At 40.3% G+C, this 25,233-nt stretch overlaps 1 protein-coding gene across 1 annotated transcript in view; it reads left to right on the plus strand.

Annotated features, from left to right (window-relative positions):
• The window catches only part of KIF16B (kinesin family member 16B), a 121,977-nt gene extending 107,977 nt beyond the window's left edge, over positions 1-14,000 (plus strand). Inside the window, exon 26 of the mRNA XM_009080250.1 lies at positions 13,842-14,000. Coding sequence (XP_009078498.1) covers positions 13,842-14,000 — 159 coding nt within the window. The remainder of the gene's footprint in view (positions 1-13,841) is intronic.
• The last annotated feature ends 11,233 nt before the right edge of the window (positions 14,001-25,233 follow it).

The raw sequence follows: 25,233 nt of genomic DNA on the forward strand, positions 1-25,233 counted from the left end.
AAAATTAAATTGTATCTATTTTAACTAAATTAAGTCATTAAAACTTTATTGCCTATATATTTTGCAAGCATAATAATATATGACCACTTATTCATCATGAATATGTTTTGCCATATGCCACTTGGCCATATCACTCAATAATCCTAACAAATCACTCGGTCTTGAGAAAATTAAGATCCCCCATGGCTAGGGGAAAGTTAGGTAAGGAGGGCAAGGAGCCGAGCAAATGTTGCCAACCTTGCCATGAGGAATTCAGTGCAACCAGCTGATCAAAACCCCCTTATATCTAGGCCTCTAGTCATGTTATTCTCATTTCACTGCATATTTTGCAGTGATTTGCTCTGGCTTTGCCAACAGCTGGAGAGTTTCAGCTCACATAGCTGCAGCCTTCTTGGTGAAGAGTGAGAGGAACCACCTCAGTAGTGATGGTTACCAAAGTCATGTGATACGCTGAAGGCTCAAAGAACATCAGAGTTCTGCTGTGGAAGTTACACTGCAGTAGTGGAAGGAGGGCACAGGCACCAGTTCTGTTTAAAATACTGGCTGTTAGTGCCTCGTGGCTTTCAATCCAGTATGAACACTGAGCACATTTCAGTGGGCTAACTGGAAAGTAGTAAACAGACGGATTGCCTCTGTGAGGGTCGTGGCTTCTTGGCCTTTGAACCATAACTCATTTCTCCTGTGGGTATTTGATCAGGTAGAAGATGAGGACATTAAACCTTGATAACAAGCAGAAACATGGCTTGTATTGAGTTGACTTTCATACCTGATCCTGTACCTTGATTTGCTAAAAACCCTTTGCAATCTTTTTCACGCCTCATAGGTGATGTGTTGGTATAGCTGTAGGAGGGTATAAAAGCTTATTTGGTTGTTCCACTTGGTTGGTCAAGAGCTAATGGCTAATACAGCATTTTTGGAAAAGGCAAAGCACAGCTTCCAGACCAACACAAATGTATTTTCTTATCCAACATCTGAACTGACTTTATTGACTGAAAATAAATGACAGCCTGACAAATGCCAGTCCGATAAGTGTTCTGAACAAACACCCTCTATTCTAAGATCATTAGTGGACCTGTAGGCTGTGACTTCATATCATTTCTCCTAAACTTTTTGCATTGAAGTAGCTTTGGCTAGTCCAGTGCTTCCCACAGGTCATCTCCAAGCAGCAGCAGTTTTCCTTGTGCCTATTTAGATTTGTCCAAAATATCCTTTGTGGGACAGTTTAGGAAGAGTTTAGTTTTTCCTATGCATTACCTCTTGAATTCTTGCCACAGTGGAAGAAGTGCTGAGGGACGCAGTGGGGTTTGTGGTACCTTGCAAGGCAGCTGGAATCAGGGGATCTGGCTGATGTAGGGTTTGCTTTGTTTAAGATTGAGATGTAGAGTTACCTTATTTCAGCCTGAGCTTAGAAGTGGGCATATTTCATCAAAATGAAGATAAAATTACTTGGAGTAAAAGAATCCAGAGAGCCCAAATTATGAGGATTGTGATTTTAATTCACAGTAAGTGCAAAGTTTCTGTAAACCATTAAGTTCTTTACCAGTCCTAGCTGGTACAAATGCTTACTAACTAAAAACTTCACAATACCTTGTTTGTAGGAAAGCACATTACTTGAACTGTTTTTGTGTGAGATGAACCTGAGAAATTTTCTTTGATCTTCAACATGATACGTAGTTGCAATGTAAACACTTTTACTTTGCTGTTTGTTGGTATAATATCAAGTCTTTTGAGCTACATCTTACATTACCATAGAGGTTTGGAAAAATAATGTGCAAGTTTGCACAAAGGATTTTGTATATACATCTTAAGAGAAAACACCTAAATCATGTTTGAAATTACCTACCCAAAATACCCTATTGCAATCTATTAATTTAGTATTTCATCAAGGACCTGTTGCAGGGCAAAACTCTAAATTAATTGTTCCGCAGTTTAAAGACTGTAATTTCACTTTAGAGCCAACCTTGCTTGATTAAATCCGTCTTAAATGAAACAGCCAAGAATTCTTTTGATTAAAGTTAATGAACAGAAGTTAGTGTGTATCTATCCTTTCATGCAGTTAGAAATCAGTAGATAAGAGTATAGGATCATTTTTTACAGTGGATTCAGATGATGTGTATTCCTTTTTTCATATTTTTTAAGCAAAAGCTTTGTAAAGGAAGCACTTGTCATAAAAAATATATCAGTCAGTGAATGTATCCGTTCCTGTTTTAACTGCAAAATATCTTTGATTCCTTGGTGGGTTGCTAGATCTGTGAATGAGAGGAAGTTTTCCTGAAATCCCAGCTTCTTTGGATACCACATTTCTGTATCATGTCATTCCCCTGACTACCTTTTTTCCCTTCTCTTAGGCTTGTGCTTTGTTGTAGTAATGAAGATTACTATTAGCCCTGTTTTCCCATTGTGCAGCTAGAAAAATGAGGCAGGAGTCTAAGCTGACATAGCAGATTGAGTTGTGTTTCTTGACTCCTCAGTCAGAAGCCTTGCAGTCATGGACCCACTCGACTTTATTTCCTGCTCTTGCTGTCACCAGTGTGCTTGGAAAAAAAAGCAATTGTAATGCTGACAAAATCCCAACAGGTTGCTTAAAGGAAAACCAAAAGTCTCCCAAGCCTCAGCCTGTCTCCTTGTCTCTGTTCCCTGCTTCATTTTTCGGGTTGCTTTGTGGACAGCAAAGGGGAACAAGCAAAATTCCCAGTGGGCTTTTCAGGGATGCATCAAGAGCTCAACAGTCAGTAGGAGTCATGTGTTCCCTTTTGCTGCCACTTACAGAGCACAGGGAAAGTCAACCTGGTAACACAAGCCTCCATCAAGTTTTGTAGGAGCACATACATCTTCCTGGCATTGCCTCTGCTCTTCTTTTTTCTTGATACTTTGAACCTCTTTAAAAGATAGACACGCTCAATTTATTTAAAATTAATAATACAATTGTCCTTAACCTCCTCACTCCGTGATGTCTGCTGATGAGGATTTCAATGTTAGGTGTTAATGCAAGAGGCAGAAATAAATCTTGAATGAGCTGCATAATTCAATTTTGCTGTCCAATCTGTAGCACTGGCTGGGGAATGTATTGTAGACACTGAACTGACTGAAATATTGATGTCACCTACAGTCAAAATTAACCTTCCAAAATCAAATTAACTTAGAAGGCAAATCCTTTGTTTGGTTTTTAGTTCGTATTTTCACTTGAGTTCCTTTGGAGGTGATAATTTCTAGGGGGTTTTAGGAATAAGGCTGTAAAGTTAGCCATTCCATCTTTCCCCTTTAAAGGTGAAATTCTGCAGGGTTTGCGTGGCTCCAGGAACCTGGTTCTTATGGAAAACATAAAATAATGGAAATAGCACCTTTTTGTGAACCTGAATTCATTCTTGCTATTTAAATGTCTTATCGGTTTTAAAGTAGCAATCAGCAAAAGAAACATCTGAGGAGGAAAAAAAGCCTCAAAATATTTCTTGATAAATTTGGGCAATCAGAATGTTTAAGTCTGCCTGAGACCTCATTTCTTAAGTTTTTCCTTGAAGTCATGAGGATAGAAACATTTAAATGAGATTTTAGATGATTCATCATCTGAATATTCAGTATGAATGTCATTAGCACATCCCACCAGCCTTTGTTTCACAGCCCCATCCCTTAATATGTTTAACTGACACAACCTGCCTCATGCTAGTTGCAGGTGAATTTATGTTTCTATTGCAAAAATCCTATCAAGGGGTTGGAGTTACCATTTCTGTTTGATTTTTAATTTTTTTCCCCTGACTGATACCAGTCAAAAAGACCTTTCAAAGCTACCGTGTATGTGTATGCTCAAAGTGATTATTGAAAGGAAATTATTAGACTCAGGTATCAGCTTACAACAACAAAGCTTTTTAAAAGGAGCTTTAAAGGCAGCTGCTCACCAGCCTGACTCTTGCAGATTGAGTGTTTGCCACTGACGGGGTGGCTGTAAATACTGTTCTTAGCAGCATCTAGGTGAGACAGACTTCAGAATGCATTCAGAATACATTTGGTAATCATTGGAAGATAAAAGGAAGCTCTTTTCTTTACAGACATGAATGCACACCAGGTATGATTGCTAGTGCAAAAGCAAACAGCTGCAAAAACTGGTGTTTGGTAGTCCCACAGAGGATTGTTTCATAACCATAGTCTGGACTACAGAATGCAATATCTTCGAGTGATGGTTTTAATTTCCCACTAGAGGAACAGGGATGCAGCATGAGCAGGGAAGGGAAGAGCATAGATGCATCCACAAATCATAATATCATAGTTATTAAGAGGTTGGAATGGACCTTAGAGATCATCTAGTCCCAACCCCTGCTGCCCTGGGCAGGGACACTTCCCACCAGAACAGGTTGCTCAAGGCTTTATCCAACCTGGCCTTGAACACTGCCAGGGTTGGAGCAGCCACAGCCTCCCTGGGCAACTTGTGCCAGTGTCTCACCACCCTCACATTAAAAAACTGCTTCCTATTATCTAATTTAAGTTTCCCCTCTTTAGATTTACACAGAGACAAGAGAAGAGAGTTTGTGGTTGGGCCATATTGTGAATATTAGTTATATGAAATCCATGTCATGGATAATTTTCTAAATTAGGTATAGTTAGTCTGCACCAAGTGCCTTTCATAACCTCTAGTAACCATTGAAAAATTTAAGAACAAAAATAACTGCTTTTCAGCAACAAGACTAAAGTCTTGCCTTGCCTGCAGACAGTAAGAGTTTGCAGTGAGCCATCTGAGAGCAATTTCACACGTTGGGTTCCCATCCATCACCACATCATTGGGGCTGCCCAAGGCACATGGCTTTTCTGCTTTTGAAGCCTCAGCCCTCAAAGAGGAATTGCAGCAGCTCTCAGCAGCAAAGCATTTAACTTTTTTAGGATGGTTCTGCTTCTTGTTTGAGACACTGTTGGCTTCAAAAAGTGAAAAATGAAATTAATTTTACTTATTGATTACAATCACTAGATACAAAGAAGAAGAAATTAGGACTTTGCATAGGTCAGCAGTTGATCTCATACCAATAAAATATTACTTTGATTAAATACTGTAGACTCTCAGTCAGGCCCACAGCAGTGCAAGGTATTTTTCTTATAATAGGAACAGATGATGAAAATGGTTGTTTAGAAGGAGTGAAGGCCTGGGGCTATTTTCTGGATGAGTTAATTGTAAGCTCTGGTCCAACAAGCTGCTGGATGCAAAAGGAATGGTGAGCATAAGCAGCCCCTTGGTCTCATCTGCTCAAACTTAGGGTTTTGTTCAAGATCAGATCTTGTTTTGCAGAATTTGCTAGAGATAAGTTAATGTCATACACATACCCCTTTAGAAGAATTTTGGTGTTCCTTTCCTTAGGTGTATAACTTCAGATCCCTACCTCAAAAATGATCTTTGTGATCAAATGTTTATCTCCATTACAACCAAAGAATTAAATGGGATTTGCAATTCAGAGGCTTTTTTTCCCCTTTCCTTTTTAGATATTTCAGAGAATCAGAAAATAAGGAGGTATGTTTATCATGATTTAGTAAGTTCAGAATATGTAACAGCCTATAGTTTGAGCCCCAGTTTAGGTTCACAGCCTAATGTGTTTTGCTGTCAGGTCTGAATAAACTTCCCAACATCCTCCTACAAATCAAGTTTTGAAGTTGTGTACCTTTATCTTGGTCTCCAGTAATTGCCCTTCACATTCAGATGTGAGCAGATGAATAAAGGGAGCACTCAACCAAGGACACTGGGTTGAACTTGGTGCTATCCCCTTTCAAAGTATGTGTATCAGTCATCCTCCAGCATCTGATTCCACCAGAGGAAGCAGAGGGTGATGCATGTCAAGTGCTTTGGTAGCTATTTGCCAAGGCCACTCCAGCAGACGACACGCTGTCGCTGCTGGCCCAGGGATGCATGGTAAATTCAATCATGTTGTTGTTCTTTCTGAATAAATTTTGACAGGATTTGTTTTGACTTGTGCTCCAGAGAAAAGATTGGTTTCCTTCACTAGTCAGGTCTGTTTTGATCCTTTTCAATACAGCAGTTCACTTCCCAAGGAAGACTCACACTGATAGAGCACCTGTAAATCATAGCTCTTGGTGCCTTTTTTTTGCTGCCAGCCTACAATTCAGTTTTCATTGGAGTTACTTAAAGTCAATAAATATAAGCTTTTAGCATGCAGACATTGTAAGAAATAATAAGTCCTGTGGATTCTAAATGAATTTCAGACAGAATAAGAGTGTAATTTGGGATGTAGGCTGACTTCAGAAGTTAATTCAATTGATATGGCATAATAGTAATTCAGCATAATGTGCTCATGCCATTAGACTTGCACAGAAAAATGCTCCAAATAGCTATAATGAATAGTTTGGATTTTGAAAACCTGGGAGAGCAATTTCACCTTGAATCATAACTGGCATCTCTCAGAATGCTTGTACATTAAGAAAATTCAAAAAGGTGTATGAATTCAAGTAAATTTCAGTACCACCTTGGGTAAAATTAAACTTTAGTGGCACTCAAACACTTCTGGAGACATAGTGGTAAAATCTGCTTTCACCTGTACAGCTGTGGAAGAAGCTAACCCTGCATTATGCTGTGCATGAAAAACAGAGAGAGACTTTCCCAAGGGACTAAAAATGTAAATCCTGGGGTTTTTTTAATGGAATTTAGCTGCTTAAAGAGCTTGATTCTTACCTGCTTAGTTCCAAGTAATTTAGGTACCTGTAAACACACCCAAAGGAGTGCTGTGTATGGTATTGCTGCTTCTCTCTCTGCTTTGGGTTAAGTCCAGTACCAACACAGACTGCTGCAGTCTTAGTGCCACTGCAGAGACAAGAAGTCAAGTCACCATCATTCAGTTTTGTAGCTCCAACAAAAGCAAAGACTAAGTTCTTTGCTATCAAGGTAAAATTCTGTTTTTATAGATCCAGCATTTACAGCCATGTTAACATTTGGGAGCTATATAGGTAAATCCATTCCCTAACAAAAGAGCTACATTAAATTTTTACTAGGACCTTGCAATCTCACCTGCTCTCATCTAGCTCCTTAGCAAGTAAGTTCAGTGTAACAAGTTAAGAGTTTAGATATGTGTCACAGTCAAATTGGCAAGGTTTTTTGCTAGTAAATTTAATTTTAAAAAAAGCCTAGCATAATTTGCGATGTTTGCATTATTTCTGTTAAGGGAAGCTGATATATGGAATTTGTTTTGAATTGAAGTTGGTGTGTGGGGTGGGGTTGTTCATGCAGACACAAGGTAAGGTGATACTGGTTGGGACATTCTCGATCTATTTATTTATTCACTAACTACTAGGCATTACCTGATAACAGCCTCACTTTTGGTTAGGCCTAAGTGACAGGAAGGATTTGATTAAAACGAGCCAATCCCTTATTCTTGTATTGTGTTAATCCAGCCATGAACCTAATTAATGCCTGCCAGTCTGAAGTAAATAACCCTTGGGGGGCCTTTAATGTGATGGCTAACCTAGTGGTGACTTGTCATTTTCAAACATGTGAACCTGTGTTTCTTCTCCTGAAAAATCTCTTTATGCTTACACAAGTTGTTTGTGCAAGGTCTCTGCTACATGGGATAGACACATTCTAGAGGCATTTGTCACTTCTGGCTCATCAAGGAAGCTTTGCACAGCTCTGACTGCATCTAATACTGCAGTTTTTTGTAAGGAGAACCCAGCCACGCTAGTCTTTCTGTAAAAGATAATTGGCCCAGGTGATCCTGTTGTAATTTTAGAAGCTTTGTCTTCTTTTCCACAGAAATAAGATCCTTCAGGCACCAGGTAGTCTCCCAGGCAGTAAGTCGTTTTCTCATTGCTCTGAAATCACAGCCACACGGAACGACCTAAGGGTGAGTGCAGGAGATAAATGTGTTCAGATCCAGAGGTGACATTAGGTACTTCCCGAGGGGCCTGAAATATCACTTGAGATATTGAATATCACATGCTGTTCTGCTCACATACCTTACTCAAATCTGCTTTATGATACCTTGCAATATATGTCAGGGTGTTGGGAAAATTTAGGAGGGGGAAAAATAAAAGAAAAAGGAAACCTCACAGAAGACCAAAATGTTTCTGAGCAAAGCGTATCTGGTGAGTGGAGAGTTGATCTGAATCTGGAATTGGTGGAGATGAATATATTAGTCACAGTCTGTGTATGGTCCCCCATCTTTTTGAACTGCTGTCCTCCAAAGCAATGCCACCTCATTTTCTACATTCTTGCTATCTGCCAATTCTTTCCCTCCCTGCTCAAATTTAATAAATGCAGAAATGGATCTGAAACTATTTTGAGAACTCTCAGATCATTATGTTGGCACTTAGTCACTCCTAATTAGCCAGTTTAGCCTTACGTGGTCCCTGAGGGAAGGGGAGATGCTTTGAGTGGCAGACATAAGGGGGAAACTTAACTTGTGACCTGAAGGGCCAAGCTGTCCTTGCAGACTGCAGGAGGAGCCTGTTGGGATCACTGCCTGCACAAAACACCTCAGTCTGGACAGCTTGAATATGCCTTGCTGTGTATTTGGCATAAGAGAACCTGCTCTCTTGGAACTCAGTTTGTAAATGAACTCCCTGTATTGTGGCTAATGGCTTTCCTTGTCCTCCACACCTGACCCCGTTAATCCATCCTGCGTGGTGATTGAGATGTGGTGTGTGTCCTGATTGAGGCAGAGCTGGCTTAGCTTGCAGACCTTTTCTTAAGGGTTCACATCTTCTGTGCTCCAATCCGAACTTACCTCCCTGTACAGTGTGTTAATTATCTCTGACTTTTGCCAGTAAGGGAAAAAAAAAAAAGGCACAAGGAAGGAGCAGATCCAATGAGAAGTTGGAATCCTCTTTTTCTTGGTAAGCTGTATATTTTCTCATCATGTTCTGTATAAAGCATCTCCCCAGACAGGGCCCTTTGCCAGCCTGAGTCTCTGTGGGACACCATTGCCTGTCATTGCCATTTCAGCCCAGCTTTGTTTCTGTCTGTAGGCTGTAGTTAGTGACAATAGCTGGCATTTCTGCAGTGTTTCATGTTTGAAAAACCACCCTGGAAGGAATTTTTTTTCACTTCGATACATCAACGGAAAGATCCAGAATAGAGAAAGTTGGTTAATTTGGGGAAGGATCCCCAAATGTTCATTTTCCTTTACATGTGCCCAACATTTTCTTTCTAGGAGACAAAGGCAGGAGGAGATGCATTCCCATTTCTGCATTCCAGCAGGCTCCCTTTGCATGCCTTGTCTTCTAAAGAAATCCTTATTTTTGTGATCACAGATTGGAAGTGAAGTATGTGCCTGTCTGCTTGTTTTGGGCTAGGGTCTTCCTCTGGAAGATCTGACTTTGCAAGTACCTGATTGCAGCATAATGTGGTTTTTCAGAGTCAGGGAATGTGCTTCAATCTGTCTGGTGGGGTTTTTTTTTGTACTCAGATTCTTATCCTATAGAAAACAGCTGTGATACCTGCTTATGCTGTGCTCTATGAATAATTCAAAGGAAGGTCTGATTTAAGGTCTGCATCGCTTAACACTAGTCAACAGAATAATTATGTGATTGGTGCTGAGAGGAACTAGCATCTATATTAAAGGGAGAGAGGAACCAATGCTAGAAGTTACATGAGCGAGTTAATTAGTCCTGTCTCTGCCACTGGTGACCTTCTGTGACCTTGTGGTAAAGTTTTTGACTGTCACATTGATGTGTAGGTGATGAAAATGTGGTATTGTTTCAAAGAAGAGAAGCTCTTGTTTCAAAAAATCCCCAAAGCCTTGTAAGGTTTATCTTATTAAAGTTTGTGGTACTTTCAGTTCTGGCATATATTAGCAGGTGGTATTTCTAGTGCTAATTGTAAAATGTGACTTTTAAAGAGTTTTAAACACTGAGTTTCTCGAGGAAATTGCTAGAAATAGCAGTATGAAAGCAGAAGTTCAAAGTTTTTCTCTTTTTGGAATTACCAGAATTGATGAGTTTTTAAACACACCCAATTTTAATGAAAAAATCCAGTTCTTGCTAAGCTCTGCTACTGGTCTCTGAGGCTATCACTGTTTGTAATGGATTAGGAGAACAATGTCATTGAACTGAATTCCTCTTTAGTATGCCACAATTGAAGGGATGATAAGAAGACTTTCACATTTAAGAAAGCTTTCTGATTGTAATAACTTTAATAACATTAAATTAAGTTATGGCTTTATATAAAAATGTATCAAATTGTGAGGTCCCTACACCATGAAGTAGTGCAAAAATCATTTAGAATGACTTTGCTGTGCTGATGGATTGAGCACGAGATGAAGACTGGCCTAATGCTAAAAAGGTGAACCCTATTAAAATGATTTTTAATAAGCTTTTAAAATGGTTGCCATTTTGCTGTTCACATAATTAAAAGGGAGGGAAAGCTACTCAGACTAGTGAGGAAAGAAAAAACCTTTGGGCCTCATAGCACTTTTTCCAGTTTCATTTCATTTGCAAGGTTAAAACTTTCAGGTACAGCTGTCGTAAATCTTAAGTTAAAGAGCATGAAAGTTGTATTGCCTTTTGAGAGGGCACAACCCACTGCTTTTCCTATTTTAGATTATTTTTTTAACCTGGTTTTCTATCTTTGTTTTGTACATGAGAAGAGTATTTCCATTCTCTAAACTGATGTTCCTGAGTGTGTGTTTAGCCTGAGCAACCAACACAACTGATGTGTAAATTGCCTGTTTTACATCCCTTTTATGTGCCAGGGTCCTGTGCCCTCACACTGAGACGTTTACAAATGTATCATTAGGATATTTTCCAGCAAACCAGCAGCATAGCTGGTCTAACACTATTAGTCAAATGAAACTCCAAAGTGCGTTTGGAAGAACACTGATTACCAGGCTAAATAATCCAGAACAAATGGGCAGAGTTTTGAAAGACTAACAAATGAAAATGAGTAATAAAACCAAGCCTTTTGGAATATTTTAGCAGTTAACTAGTTTTTTGTTTCCAAGATAATCATGCAAACCTAACTGAAGTGCGATTGCTACAACATAGCACTTTACATACTAGGGACAATGATTTAGCTGCTATTGGTAGGCAGTCAGAGCACTAATTTGTATAAAATTTGGACATGTTTCTGTGAAGGCATCTTGAGCTTGCCAGTCTCTGCTAAGAAAATTCTTTTAAAGGGACACATCAAAAGATACCAGAGTGCTTTCCACCTAGTTTTAAGTCAGCACAAATAACACTGTTCTGTAAACAGAGAAAAATTGTTGCTGCTGCTGGAAATGGATATAATATAAAAGCTTTGCTAACAGCTCTCTGCCTGCCCCACTGAGTCCTGCCTGAGGAGATCCTTTCATCTAGCCTTGCCCCCACTCCAGCCACTTGCAGTGGCCTCCTGGGTTGCAACAATGTCCATGCTGAATCCCTTCTAGATCTCTAAGAAAGTTGTCTTTCCATCATTTCTGGCCCTTGGTGTTGATGTGCTCAAGCCCCTCTCCTTGCTGTGACCCTCCTCCCCTCCCTAGCCCATGTGGATTTGGGAAGCATCATTCCATCATTAAGGAACACTCCTCCTTTTCTCCTGTCACTTTCTTCCACGTTGTCATCCACATTGCAGCCAAGAGGACAGAGCTTCCACGATTCTGCCTAGCCACAGCTCTTTCATCAAGGCATATGCTTGTGGTGTGGGTGAACACTCCTGCCATCCGTCACTGTTTCCTGCACTACAGGATATCACTCCTAGCCAGCATCTTTGGGCAGAGCAGCCTGCATTTCATTGAAGCAACAGCTTCTTTGTGTCAAGGGCACACCAGCTCTGGCCTATCTTAACACATCAGCATTGCAAACAAGGGCAAATGCAGATCTGGGGTTTGTAAGAGGGCTAATTTGCTCAGAGGTGGTTGTTGAAGAGCACATAATGCCAAGCCATATGGCAGGAAACTTTCATACAAAATTAATTCCATCGTTATCTGGTAGGGTCTGCTTGTTGCCATTTTCCCAAGGATCTTTTTTGTGTTCAAAGAATCTGTGATATTCACTGAGCAACTCTGGTGCACAGATCTGGGAAAAGTACCTGCTGTTCCTAGTGTTTTCCTGTCACATAAGTGTATGCTTAGAGCAAAGGGATTTTTTTATACTGCCATTAGACCTATCATGCCAAAACAATGAGTAATGGCTCTACAGGAAAGGCATGACAGTCAATTATCTGGCCATACATACCAAGGGGAATGCAAAAGGTCTTGTAATGTGTCCAGTGAGATATTTTGGTACCTTTGAGCCTTTTGTAGCCATAAACTGGAATTACTGCAGTAACTTTTCAGCACAGTGCTAAAACTCTTAACAGGATGCCATGTTTTACATTTGATTTTCTACCATATTTATCCTTTAGGCATTACTGGTTTGGGACTTTTTTAAAGAACCATACTTTGAGAACTAATTATGACAAATGTTGATATGACATCTGTTGCTCACTTTAAATTACCTCTTAGTCTATTGGAATTCATCTTGAAGGCATTTTTGTAATGAATTTTTTTTTCATGAACATTAATACAACCTGTGTCAGATCTGAATAAAAAGGAAAATACACCATTCCTGCCAGGAGAATAAATTTTGTCCCAGCTGAGGTTTTTTTGTTTGCCTTTTTTTCCTGCTTTCTGTGATATTAATACAGCTGGTTTCCAAGATACTTAAATAGATAACATGTTGCTATAGTCTGGAGGGATTCTCCTTGAGAAACAAGTGAATAATTAGGACTATTTCCTGAACAAACCACTTCCATAACCCCAAAGCTGCTGCATTCAAATAACTAAACCTTGGGTTTTTCAAAGGAGAGTGTGCTTCTCTGTCTTGGCAGATGTATTTCCCACTGAATCCAAGACTGGTGAATAATTTCATGAGTTACCTCTTTTTGTGGTCAGTCTGTAGCAGAGGAAAGGAATTTATCCCTGTGCTCCAGATGAGATTTCCCTTGCAGCTATTCGGGTGACATCAGGTGCATTCTGAGCACCTGTCTGATCAAGCATGTCACCTACAGTGTTTCATTCAAAAGTTATAAATAAGACTTGTTAAATCATGCTAAATGAACCCACATGTGAAGGAAGCTTCATCAGGTTTGTGAAAACTAACTGTGTTAATGTACATATCCCACAATTTCTCTAGGTACAAATGACAGCAAGTTGCATGGTGGTTGGTGGGTATTAATTTTTGGGAAGGGAAGGAAGCATCTTACACATGCTTCTCATGTGTAAGACATCAGAAAAAAAAAGAAATTTTGAGGGCAGCTCAGTGAAAATATGCTGGTAGGTTCTGAGATAACGTGGAAGTCAGACAATCTTTTTGCAGATGGCCTTGATCAAAACAAATCCCTTTCAATGCAAGGATTATGGAGGCTTCATGAGAGAAAGATTTTTGAAGTCCTTTTGTGTCCATATGTAGTGAAATTCCTGCAGAATGGATTTGAGATTTGCACCTGCTATAGTGTTTGGTAATGCTAGACGACAGTATTAGCAGGTCATGATTAGCAGAAAGCATTATATGACTGCAGAATAAACCAGAAAGATCACACAAGCACAGAATAAAAGAGTTACTAAGCTGGGCAGAGGAGAAAGTGGAAAATACTGCTTTTCTGCTTTTTTTGAGCTTAATACAGACATTTCGCCTGTTTTATGAATGGATTTAAATGATGATGGTTATTAAAAGGACTATTCACAGCCCATGGAGATCTTGTGTCTTTTCTTGAGCTTAATGCAGACATTTCACCTGTTTTATGAATGGATTTAAATGATGATGGTTATTAAAAGGACTATTCACAGCCTGTGGAGATCTTGTGTCTTTTTTAAATATAATACTCTTCATTTAATTCTTCAAAGTAGTTGTAATCAATTTGACCAAATAAACCTTACAACCTTTTGCATTTCATTCCACAGAAATACCTCAGGAGCTTTTTCTCTGCAATGCTGAAATCTCCATCATCTCCACTGCACATTGATAAAGTGGGGCTAACTCTATCAAAATACACCATCTGCGAATTCTCACCATTCTTCAGGAAAGGTGTTTTTGACTATAGCAGCCATGGGACCAGCTAACTTTTGGGCCAAGATCCTTATGCTGGAGGAGTACAGTTGGAGTGGTGCCTTCAATTTTCTGGTGTGAGAGGAATGAGGGGAGAAAAAGGAGTATCTCCCTCCATACCTGAGAGGTTGCATCCAAATAACACCAATTAGAGGCAGCTACGCCGCAACAGTAGCCTGCGTCCTTTACCAGCTCTCATATTAGTGCCTGCATTTTCCTGGCATGGGGTATACAGACATTTTTGTGTAAGTTGTTCTGTTAATACTGTACAGAGATTCTGACTCTCGTGATGAGTTTGGATCCTCTCCTTGGCAGGGGCGCATCCTTCCCATTTGCTCAGACAATTTGTTCTGGTGGTTTGAGAGCATCTCATGTTTACTGTGGCAGTGTGTCATGCTGACAGAGGGTTTCTGAGCAATCTTCTGGTTTCTGTCCAAGCTGTTCCTTAAAGAACAGTTCCTCTTTTGTTTCTCTGTAGCATACTGTTGTGTTTAAGGTAACGCTCATACTCCACTGTTGTTTCTTTTTTCCCTCCCAGACACACATTTTAACTGTTTGACTGTATAATTGTATAGTTTTCTTCAGAAGAATTAAAGGGCATGGGTAACTTGAATGTTTACAAAAATATATGCAGCAGAAAGAATATAATTTAAACCCTGTCAAAGTCTTCCACACTTGGTTGTTTTGAGGCAGAATGAACCACTCACCATTAATGAAGAAGCAGAGGAAGCAATAGCTACCAGAGAATGCAGTCAGCATCCTTTCATATTTTCTAATTACTCAAGACTGTGAGTAGAAACTGCACTCTACAGAGCTCATAGCTATGCATAAAGCTAATGCAAAGCCCTATATATTTTTTTTAAAATAGCTTCTTCACAATAGCTGTAAAACCTGAGTTTTATTTGCATCAGTTAAAATTTACAGGATTTGACTAATAGTACTTTAAAATTACTCAGGACTCGTTCAGACTTGCACATGTATATACAAGTAGAACTCATATTGCTGCAGATCCAAAAATATGTATACACTGTGACTGGAATTGAGTATGTGTACATGTTAATGTATAATTTGTTGTATAAAAATCAGAATTGAATGACTTCCAGTTATTAAAATGCATAATGAAAGGAAATTTCATGTGCTATTTGTTTAGAGCATTATTTCTGAGTTGCCATCACTGACCACTGGTAGGTCTTGGTAATCAAACTATTTCAAGTTTTAGAAAATTATTATTAAAACCTGAACAACAACAAATTTCAACACTGGTGAAATTTTTATTTCATTACCTAAATTGTAGGAACAGTAATGTTTTGCATTTAATATAATACATCCATGGTCCTGAGGGACCTGGCTGAGGAAGCAGCTAAACCACTACCCATCATATTTGAGTAGTCATGGCAGTCCAGTGACTGGAAAAGGGGAAACATAAGCTCCATTTTTAAAAAGAGAAATAAGGAAGACCCAGGGAACCACAGTCAGTCTCACCTCACCTCATGGCAAGGTCATGGAGCTGATTCTCTTGGAAGCTGTGCATGTGGTAAATAATAAGGTGATTGGTGACAGCCAACATGGTTTCACTGAAGGCAAATCATGCCTCACAGATTTGGTGGCCTGGAGAAGAGATGCTCTGGGGGGATCTCTTAGAGTTCCTTCCACTACCTACAGGAGGCCTGCAGGAAGGCTGGAGAGGGACTTGATTCTCTTGGAAGCTGTGCATGTGGTAAATAATAAGGTGATTGGTGACAGCCAACATGGTTTCACTGAAGGCAAATCATGCCTCACAGATTTGGTGGCCTGGAGAAGAGATGCTCTGGGGGGATCTCTTAGAGTTCCTTCCACTACCTACAGGAGGCCTGCAGGAAGGCTGGAGAGGGACTTTGCACAAGGGCAGGCAGGAATGGGAGAATGGCCTTAAGCTGAAGGAGGGAAGCTTTAGATATTTGGAAGAAATTCTGGACTATAAGGGTTGTGAGGCACTGGCACAGTGTCCAGAGAGGCTGTGCACTCCCCATCCCTGGAAGTGTTCAAGGCTGCGCTGAATGGGGCTCTGAGCAACCTGCTCTAGTGGGAGCTGTCCCTGCCCATGGCAGGGGGTTGGAACTACATGATCTTTAAGGTCCCTTGCAACACAGGTAGATTCTATGATGATGTATAAAGATAATTGTGTTCCATAACTAAACATAGCCTGCTACAATAAGAATCTCCAATTTTAAAAAAAATAAAAATTGATCATTTAAATCTTTGTTATTTTGATGCATTTCAGGGAAAACAGAAATTAGGGTAAAATTTCTAAACCAACTGAGCCATACTATCAGCTGGGTAAGCTTTATTGCCTTTGGATATGTCTGACTCTATCTAACTTAGGTATCTTCGTACCTTCAACTGGGCAGCAAAGCATTCCAATCAAACCTGGTGATTTCCAAACTAATTTTTTCACCGTGTCCCAGCCATTTTCATGCACTTGTGCACTGAAGTGGTAACTTCACCTGTGCTTCATCACTGACAGGGCCTGTGATCCTTGCTGTGCCCAGTGCCTGTATTGCATCTCCCAGGGCCCTTCTGTGCACATATCATCCCCCTGACCAGGAGGCTATCTTCCCTCTTCACCCCACCATTGGGCTTTGCTTGTGCTTTCCAAATCATAAAGTGGAGCTTGGATGCTTGCTGGGTTCCTGTGGTGAGGTGAGTAACAGGAGTTTAGTGTTGCTGGACATGTTAATGGAAGATTGGTAACGTCACGTGGCTGTATTTCTCTGATGCCCATATGAGTCCTTCAGAGACAGAAATTGGGGGTGCTATTTCTGGTTTTCATATTTGACCTTAAATCTCACTTAAAAACCAGTGACTCTATTCTGTTTTTCTTTCTCACTTGACCTGTTCCCTCTCTGACCTCAGTGCAATGCAGTATGATAATGAATTAATGCCTCAGAGTCTAGAGAAATGAATTTTGCATAACTGTAGAGCATTATTTCCTGTGTGCCACTTCTTTGAAAGGACTTGGCAGGCCAAGAAATGGCAAACTGCTTTAGCTGCTGCACAAACCCAGATCCTGCAGGTGTCCTAACTGAAAACTCACCAGTCTGCCAAGCAAATCTCCATCGTGCCCACCGGCGAGTGCTGATCTGTGAGAAGGGTTTAGTAAACAGGACTCCCAGAGGTAAGTCCCATGCTTTGTGTCACTTTGGATTTGGAGAATCTGTTTAAGAAAAACACAACTAGACGGAAAGTTAAGTCAAGTGAAAAATATGAATATTCATTTTTTTAACTTGAATTTAAAAGAAGACTTGCACTTGGTTCCTGTCTACAGTACAAATTAATTCAGGGAGGACCAGATGCTCTGGTGGTATAAACCTGCCAATAAGGTGGTTAATTTATGTTGGCTAGTTTATCTGGCCCGCAGCGTTAAATGTGTACATAGCAAATAACAAAGTAAAGGCCGATTAATCACTCCATTTAAAATGTCATCAAGTTAAAAGCTACAGAATTGTGAGTGTAAGCATGCAATTAGGACCACAACCCCAGGCTACCAGCTTTTCCCACCTTCTTATCTATCCTTCACTAGTATCCAGAGTTTAATCAATGATGGCAAGCTCAGGCTAAGCTAAGAGGCATATTTTAATAATTTCATTAGTAAAAACTATAATGGCTCTTTATAACCTACAGTCTTTAAACCCAGACTTCCTCAGAAGTTTTCAATAGAAACTGAAACGCATGTCAAAGTTATTAGCCATTTTCAAGATGTTCCAATTGCATTTCTCTGAGAGTATCCCCAGGCTCTAAAATTCTTGGTGAATTTTATTTTCAACATATTGTCACTTTCAAAAACATTGTAAAAGTTATTTCCAGACCTGGTGCAGGTGGTTTTGGTTTCTTTTTTCAAAGTGCCTCTGTAATTGGGCAAAGTCCTTAAGTAAAACCTTAACTTGTGTATCAGTACTACAGGTATTTCAAACAAAGTGTGTATTTGAGTACTTTACTGTAATGGGGCCATCATTCTTACTCATACAACTGAAGTCATGACTCCATTTAAGTCACCAAACCACTTGGCTCATATCCTTGCTGACACTGCAGCAATTTTTCATCAGTAGGGTTTCACACCACAAGGCCAAAAAGCACCCTGGAGATTGTGCTTGGGGTTTTCTTCTGCATAACATGATCAAAAGGCAAAAAACTTTTGATCAAAGCTTCCTTGTTGGTCTTGACCTTCCACTCCTGTAACTGGAAGTGCTTTTCTGAGTATGTTGCTTCTCATAGGAGAGAGAGAGAGCAGCCCTCAAAGCCCTGCTGCTAAATGGCTCCTGGCAGTCCCCTCACTTCTGTAGATGAGAACAAGAAATAGGTTTGTATTAGACTGGGATAAAGCTTTAAATTTTATATGCTGCCAGCCCACTGAAGCCCCAAAATTGGAAGAAATTAAGTATTTTTGACTTAGCAAGATTTGCATGTGCACCCTTACATTTGTTTTCTCTGTATTTCATTAGGTTCTGGAAGAAAATGGTAATGTCTGATAAGCTATAGAGCAAAAACTTCTTGGCTTCCAACCTTCTCTTGGAAAATAGAAGATGTTCCTCTACAGGAAAGTCTTCTTGAGCAATTAAGAACTATGGAGTTGTACAGGCCTTGGGATCTAGTTAAAGAGTTAAAGTCTGGATATATTTTCTTGGCAGACCTGTAAAGTGAATTTTTGGTACACTGGGTCCTGACACTTCTTTTAGTTGTTGTTTTAGTATTTTAAGAGAGTGTTTTGTTATAATCAGTTGCAGACCAGAATGCCATTGTAGGTGCACCTTTCTTTTTTTCCAGTACAATGAAAACAAAATTGATTAGGAAAAAAAATCATGGAATAGAATAATTAAGGTTACAACAGGCCTCTAAGATCATCAAGTTGAACCATTAACCTAGCACTGCTGTGTCACCAATAAACCATGTCCCCAGTTGCAACATCCATGCATTCCACCACTTCCCTGGGCAGCCTGATCCAATGCCTGACCACCCTTTCAGTGATGAAATGTTTCTTAATATCTAATCTAAACCTCCCCTGGTGCAACTTGAGAAAGAAACACTAGGAAAAGTGAACTGTGACCTGAAAATTAATTTTTTGGGCAAGAGGTAAATTTCCACGATGTTGTCCTGTCTGCTGTGGTTAAACCCATAAAAGAGCTCATCCAACTGAACAAAATTTCCAGATCACAAAAGATACTGTTCTTTTGTTTTCTTGAGACTGAGTTTAAAAACAGTTTTAAAAGGAGTGTGAGTGTGCATGTGTGTGTGTGTGCGTGTGTGTGTAGCCTTATTAAGGGAACACATTAGTGTTTGTCAAATTGGAGGCAAGATTTTGGACTAGAGGCATTAGCCTCATGTCTTCAGTGCATAACAAGCCTTAGCAGCAATAACGCTAGTTATGGAAAGCCCAGATCTATTTTCTTGTTTATGACTTTATTTCCTTTATAAGTACTGACACTTTTCTCTGATGTCACGCTGACAATGGAGCCCATAGCACAGCTTGTGCTCTCACAGAGTTTCAGCAGCATTTTCGCTGTTGTTTTTAAGAAGCTGGTCTTGGGAAAAGAAATAGGTCTACGGAAAAAAGTTTACAGACTTTCAAAGTCCTTCTTGGTTTCTTTTGATAGATTCTTCTATCTTCTCATAACAGCTTTGGCCGGGTGGCTTGTTCTCATTCTTTGTAAGTTTTTGATTATTTCCCTTCTGTTTCCTTGTTTTACAGATGGTTTAGAAGAATGTGCTGGGAAGAGCTGAAGAAAAAGCAAACCCTTTATTATCTGAAAAGAGGTAGTTAGCTCATCATCTTTTGATCTAGCAAAGTGCAACATGTGTTTTTGATCTTTTTACATATTTTGAACTTCTGAGCCTTCAAAGGTCTCGCATGCTACAGCTTTTTGGGGTGTTATTGTCCTTTTTCATGATCATTCCTATATTCTTTTCCGTTGTAATTAACATTTGACATGAGCCTTTTTTCAAACAATGTTTTTGGGGAGAGGGAGCCTTCTACTTAATGCTGCCTCCTTGTTTAGGTGTTTGTGGGATTGTACTTATTGCCACCATTCTTTCCCAACAGTATAGTTTCTCCACATTAACCTGTTTGAATGTTACCTTGAGACAGGGATTGCCTCTAGTAATCTGTTTTTCTGTTTCCTAAAAGACATGGATCAGAGATCATCAATTGAAACCAAGTTTTAGTCACGTTCTGCAAAAATCAGTGTTGATTTTTGGTATGGCAAATTACAACAGAAATCAGAATCTCAAAAATGAGGAGGGGAAAATTATTATTATTGTTGTTATTTCTGGGAAATCTCAGTGTGTTTTCAGGACTTATGCATCATAGTTGCCTTTTATTCCCAAATGTGGATACCTAGGAGATGTATGGGTGGCAAATTGCTCCTTTCCATGGTGCAAAGGAGCATGCTGATAATGAGAGCTTCAAGAATTGTTCTGTGGAAACTGAAACCATGTGTATATCCAAACACCTGTTGTTCCCACTGAGTTCAACAGGAGACAAGGTAATGCAGTACTGCAGAAAAAATAAGCCATGGCACATTTCCATCCGTAACCACCTCTAGTTCTCATTATTTTAGTAGCTGAGCAACAGGAGAAGAGTGCTGGACAATGTAGAGGCAGAAAAGTGCTCTGAAAGATTAGCATAAGACTGTGTGAGCAATTAGATACATATCTTAGTCTGTCCTGTCTTCAGATCTGTCCTGTTTTGAGCTTGGGAGTGTTCATTAGTGCAGTGTGGATAAAACAAAATGCCAGTTCTGGGAAGCAAGTGCTTCCAGGAGGTACAGCAGACACCCTCTGTGCTCCGACACAGAAAGGTTGCTCAGCAGCATGTGAAATCAGAGCCTTGGACAAGCTTCCGAGCTGTCTAAGTGTATTGATTCTGGCACCAGGTTTCATAAGCAGGTGCTCAGGTTTATGTCCAGATGAAGTTACCTCTTAACATCTTAATTGCATGCCAGACTTTGCCTATATCTGTTGTGTGAGTAACACTGGATGTTGCTAGGAAAGGCAATGGAGAATGGAAGTATGCCCAAAAAATTGCAAGAAAATAATAAAAAATAAATAACCACAACAAGAACAAACAAGCAAAACAAAACCAAGTGCTTGTTATAAAAACATGTCACAAATTTCTTAATCTGTGGTATCATAATATTTACATGGCATTATCTACTGAATGGAACCAGAATTGTTCAAATGTGGCAAGTCTATCAGCAAATGAGAGTATCCCTCAGCACAGCTCATCTCATATGCAAGAGGGTTTCACTTCCTTCGTTCTCTTGTAGTGTTGGAGCAAGATTTTAGGAGACTGGGACTCTCTTGGGGTGTATTGGCAACATGTATTTCATTCTATCTGAGTTAAATCAAGGGTGGCATTTGAAAGTCATATTGAGTAATCTGGCCTCTAAAATAATGATGAGATTTTACAGGGCACATTTGGGTTGTCTATTAACACCCATCTGGGGAGTAATCTGGCCTCTAAAATGATGATGAGATTTTACAGGGCACGTTTGGGTTGTCTATTAACACCCATCTGGCATCCTACACATTGCAGGACAAAAGGCATGTAATAATTTTCACTATACTATTACCAAGGTTGTTGTACAACCTTTGACAGAGGTGGTAAATGAGACTGCCTTGATGATATTCTTAAAAATCAATGAGAACAGGACTTTCTTGGGTTGAGTGATTTATTAGCAAGTAGGAGCGGTTGGGTTGTGGTTATTGAGGCTGCACAGAGCTCTCTGCTAGAAATTTTGTGGTTAATATCTCTCTTCCTTGGAGATGCTGCTGTGGTTTAACTGAGGTAAGTAAACACCACACAGCTGCTCACTCACTTCCCACCCACTGTGGAATGGTGGAGAGAATAGGGAGAAGAAAAAAAAGAGTAAAAATTGTGGATTGAGATAAAGACAGTTTAAGGACAAAAATGGAAGTGATAATAATAATAATAATGACACAGGAATTCAAATATGCAAATCAATGATACACAATGCAGTTGCTCACCACCTGCCCACCATTGCCCAGCCTGGTCCTGAGCAGTAGCCCCCAGCCAGCTTTCTCCCCAGTTTATATGCTGGTCATGACACCATATGGTCTGGCATATGCCTTTGGCCAGTTGGTGTCAGCTGTCCTGACTGTGCTCCCTCCCAGCCTCCTCATTGGTGGGGTGGGGTGTGAAGCAGAAAAGTCCTTGATTTAGTGTAAACACTGCTTAGCATCTGCTAAAATATTCGTGTGTTATCAACATTATTGTCATCCTAAATCCAAAACACAGCACTGTACCAGCCTGTAGGAAGAAAAGTAGCTCTACCCCAGCCGAAACCGGGACAGATACTTAGAATAACTGATCTGTTTTGTGAGCCTCTGATTTGTCTGCACTTTGGCCAATACTCAGCATTCAGGTAGAAACTTTTCTTCCAGATGCCCATTCAAAACACAGGAAACTAGTGACGGCAGGAGGATAAAGGATGAAAGGGACCAAGAAAAGTGCTGGTGCCTCTTGGGCACATCAAGGGCCAAGTCTAACACCCCTTGCCCAGGTTATCTTGCCTGCTGAAGCTCAGGACTCACTGATTGCTTCCTCCATTTCCCACAAGTCATGGTGAAGGAGCTGCTCTGTGGTTTCTCTGCAGGTTTCCAATGACATTCTGTTCCTCGTTTTTAAAGTAAATCACGTTTCAGTTTCAGTTGTTTAGGGGATTAAATGTATGTGTCGTGTTGATCCCTTTTCACTGCCTTGTGTAATTTGTTTACTGTTCCCTTACACATTGCAGAGATGTAAAAAAAAATAAAGGAAGCTGAGGTACTCATTTGTTTTCGTATTTCCTCTCTGTTCCTCCAACTGATGTTCAAACCCCCTGTTTTCACCTTCACATAAAAATTCACTTTCAAGGACAATTTTACACTTTGGTTGGTCTCCAGGTAACCTAAATTTTTCATTCCCTTATTATTAAACCTAAGCTTGTTTCTGAACCTGAACTCTCGCCCCTTTTCACATTAACCCCTTGGTGCAAAATGTCAAGGATTTTCCAACTCTATGAAAGTGGAAGTCACCGAACCTGAGAACCTATTGACACACGAAGGGGTTAAATCTGCAGCTAAACCTGTGACTTCATAACCCCACCATAAAAAGGTCAAAGAACTGATGTTATTAGGTCTTTTATTCAGGGACAGACTTGGGAGAAAACCAAACAACTTCACAGCTGTAAAGGAAAACAAATAAAGGGCCTGGGAGTGAAAACCAGCAGTAATCAGAGAGAGATGCATCCCACATTAACAGGCTATAGAGCAAAAACAACTGTTATTTGTAAGCAATTCCACCAGTTCTCTAATCTCAGTGCAGCTGTATTGGGATGGTGCTTGTGGCACCTGTGGCACCACAGGGCCTGGAGTGGACTGGGCAGGCTCTTCTGGAGTGGTTGCCTGTGGGAGGACTGTTGGGTTTGGCTAAGCTGTCCTACACATCTCCCAGCTCCAGGCACGTTTTCCCCAACAGTCAGTCCGACTGTGTGACTGCCAGGACAAGTGTGGGCACTGGGCTCAGTGAGGGCACATAGGTGCTCCAGAGGGCCATGCCAGGACACAGGAGCAGCAGAGGGCTCCAAGGCATCCCTCTGTCCCTGCTTCCAGTACAGGAGCTGCTGACAGATGGTTTGCATGTTTGAGAAATCACAGCCAGGATTTCTGCAGCCGTGCAAGGTACCCCAGAGAGGCCCTCCTTGCCAGCTATTAGCTCAGGTAACACAAATAGGGCCAAGAAGCAGAAAAAACAAGCCTTCCATCCACCTCCATCCCTAAATGTTCCTTCCCTATGGTGCATGGGAGGGGGAAAGAAGAGTCATGGCCTGATGGTGAGAAGGACCCCAAGGGGATGAGTGCAGCCCACTCCTGCTTCCAGCTCTGCACCATGATTTGGCTCCTTCCCCACACTACTCGCGTATGGACTGAGAACACAGCATCGTTCCCTGGCCACACATATCACACATTAGGTTAAAAAGCAAACTGGATGCAGACACAGGGAGATGGACGGGGGAGAGGAGGGAATGTGGCAGCGAGTTTGGATTTCCAGAGGACAGTAAATCTTTAGGCATCCAGGTTGTCGGAGGAGTGGGCTCAAAAGAGTTTTACATGTATTGTCTCTTCCTCAGCAAAACACGGATTGCAAGTAATTCTAAGGTCTGTAAGGCTGGAGACTGGCAGTCTTGCCTTATGTTATTCAAAATATGCTGTTTTCCTCTCATCGTTGCCTGGTTTTTCTTCTACAGAAATACTTTGACAAGATACTACAGCAATTTTCCCAACAGATCCGATACTCCATCTCTACTGCAGAGGCTTTAGAAGATATTTGCTGAAGGAACACATTCCCAGTACCACCAATTCTGTGAAAATACTAAACCAGGATATTAGTTATTAAATCTGACTACACAAATTACCATTTATATAATTGTAAATCTGTCTCTACTGAGCAACCATTTTTATGGTGATGATCTTAGTATTTACATAAAAATTGCAGTACACAAGGTAAATTATGTATTCCAATCTGCAATTTTTGCCAAGGATTTACACATGCAGAATAACTTATTTTCTCCTTCTTAAGCAACAGTAATCGTAAGTAATGTGCAGAAACATTCATAACCACAGTCTCACATGAAAGCTACATTTTTTTTCCCCTCTGTAACCTGCTGTAATTACAGTGTACATCAATTCCGCCATAGGTAGATACACCAGATTTTGTTTTCCCCTTTACCTCATAAATTTTTAATGACCATCCCTGCTTAGAATACAACATTTTAAATTAAAAAATTAAAAATTTAGAAGTCGATTGTTTCCCTGACAACAGCGACAGCAACATTTAATTCCCCCCTGTGTCATTTGTAAATAAATACATACAGTTGCTGATACTAGTGAGATAACGCGCCCGAGGCTAATTGTGCCATTACAAATATTTGGAGCCTGAGCTTGATAATGCAGGTCATGGTACTTAAATACGCATGAGCTGAACTAATTTAACCTTCTTACTACTTACCAGCGTATTGACAAAACCTTTGGTAACAGGGCTACGTGGTTGTCACAAAGGAGCTGAGTTATGCTGGGTTGGGCATTGTGGAGCTTGGGATCTTTTTGGATCTGTGGTGGCAGCTCAGTGGAGAAGGCTCACGTGGGATCATGGATGATGTGGAGCAGGTCCTGCCATCTTCCTTCAGGCCCATGGATGTCTAGACTCCCCTGGGT

The sequence above is a fragment of the Acanthisitta chloris genome, unplaced genomic scaffold (assembly GCF_000695815.1).
Source record: "Acanthisitta chloris isolate BGI_N310 unplaced genomic scaffold, ASM69581v1 scaffold1340, whole genome shotgun sequence".
In the NCBI taxonomy this organism is placed as follows: Eukaryota; Metazoa; Chordata; class Aves; order Passeriformes; family Acanthisittidae; genus Acanthisitta; species Acanthisitta chloris.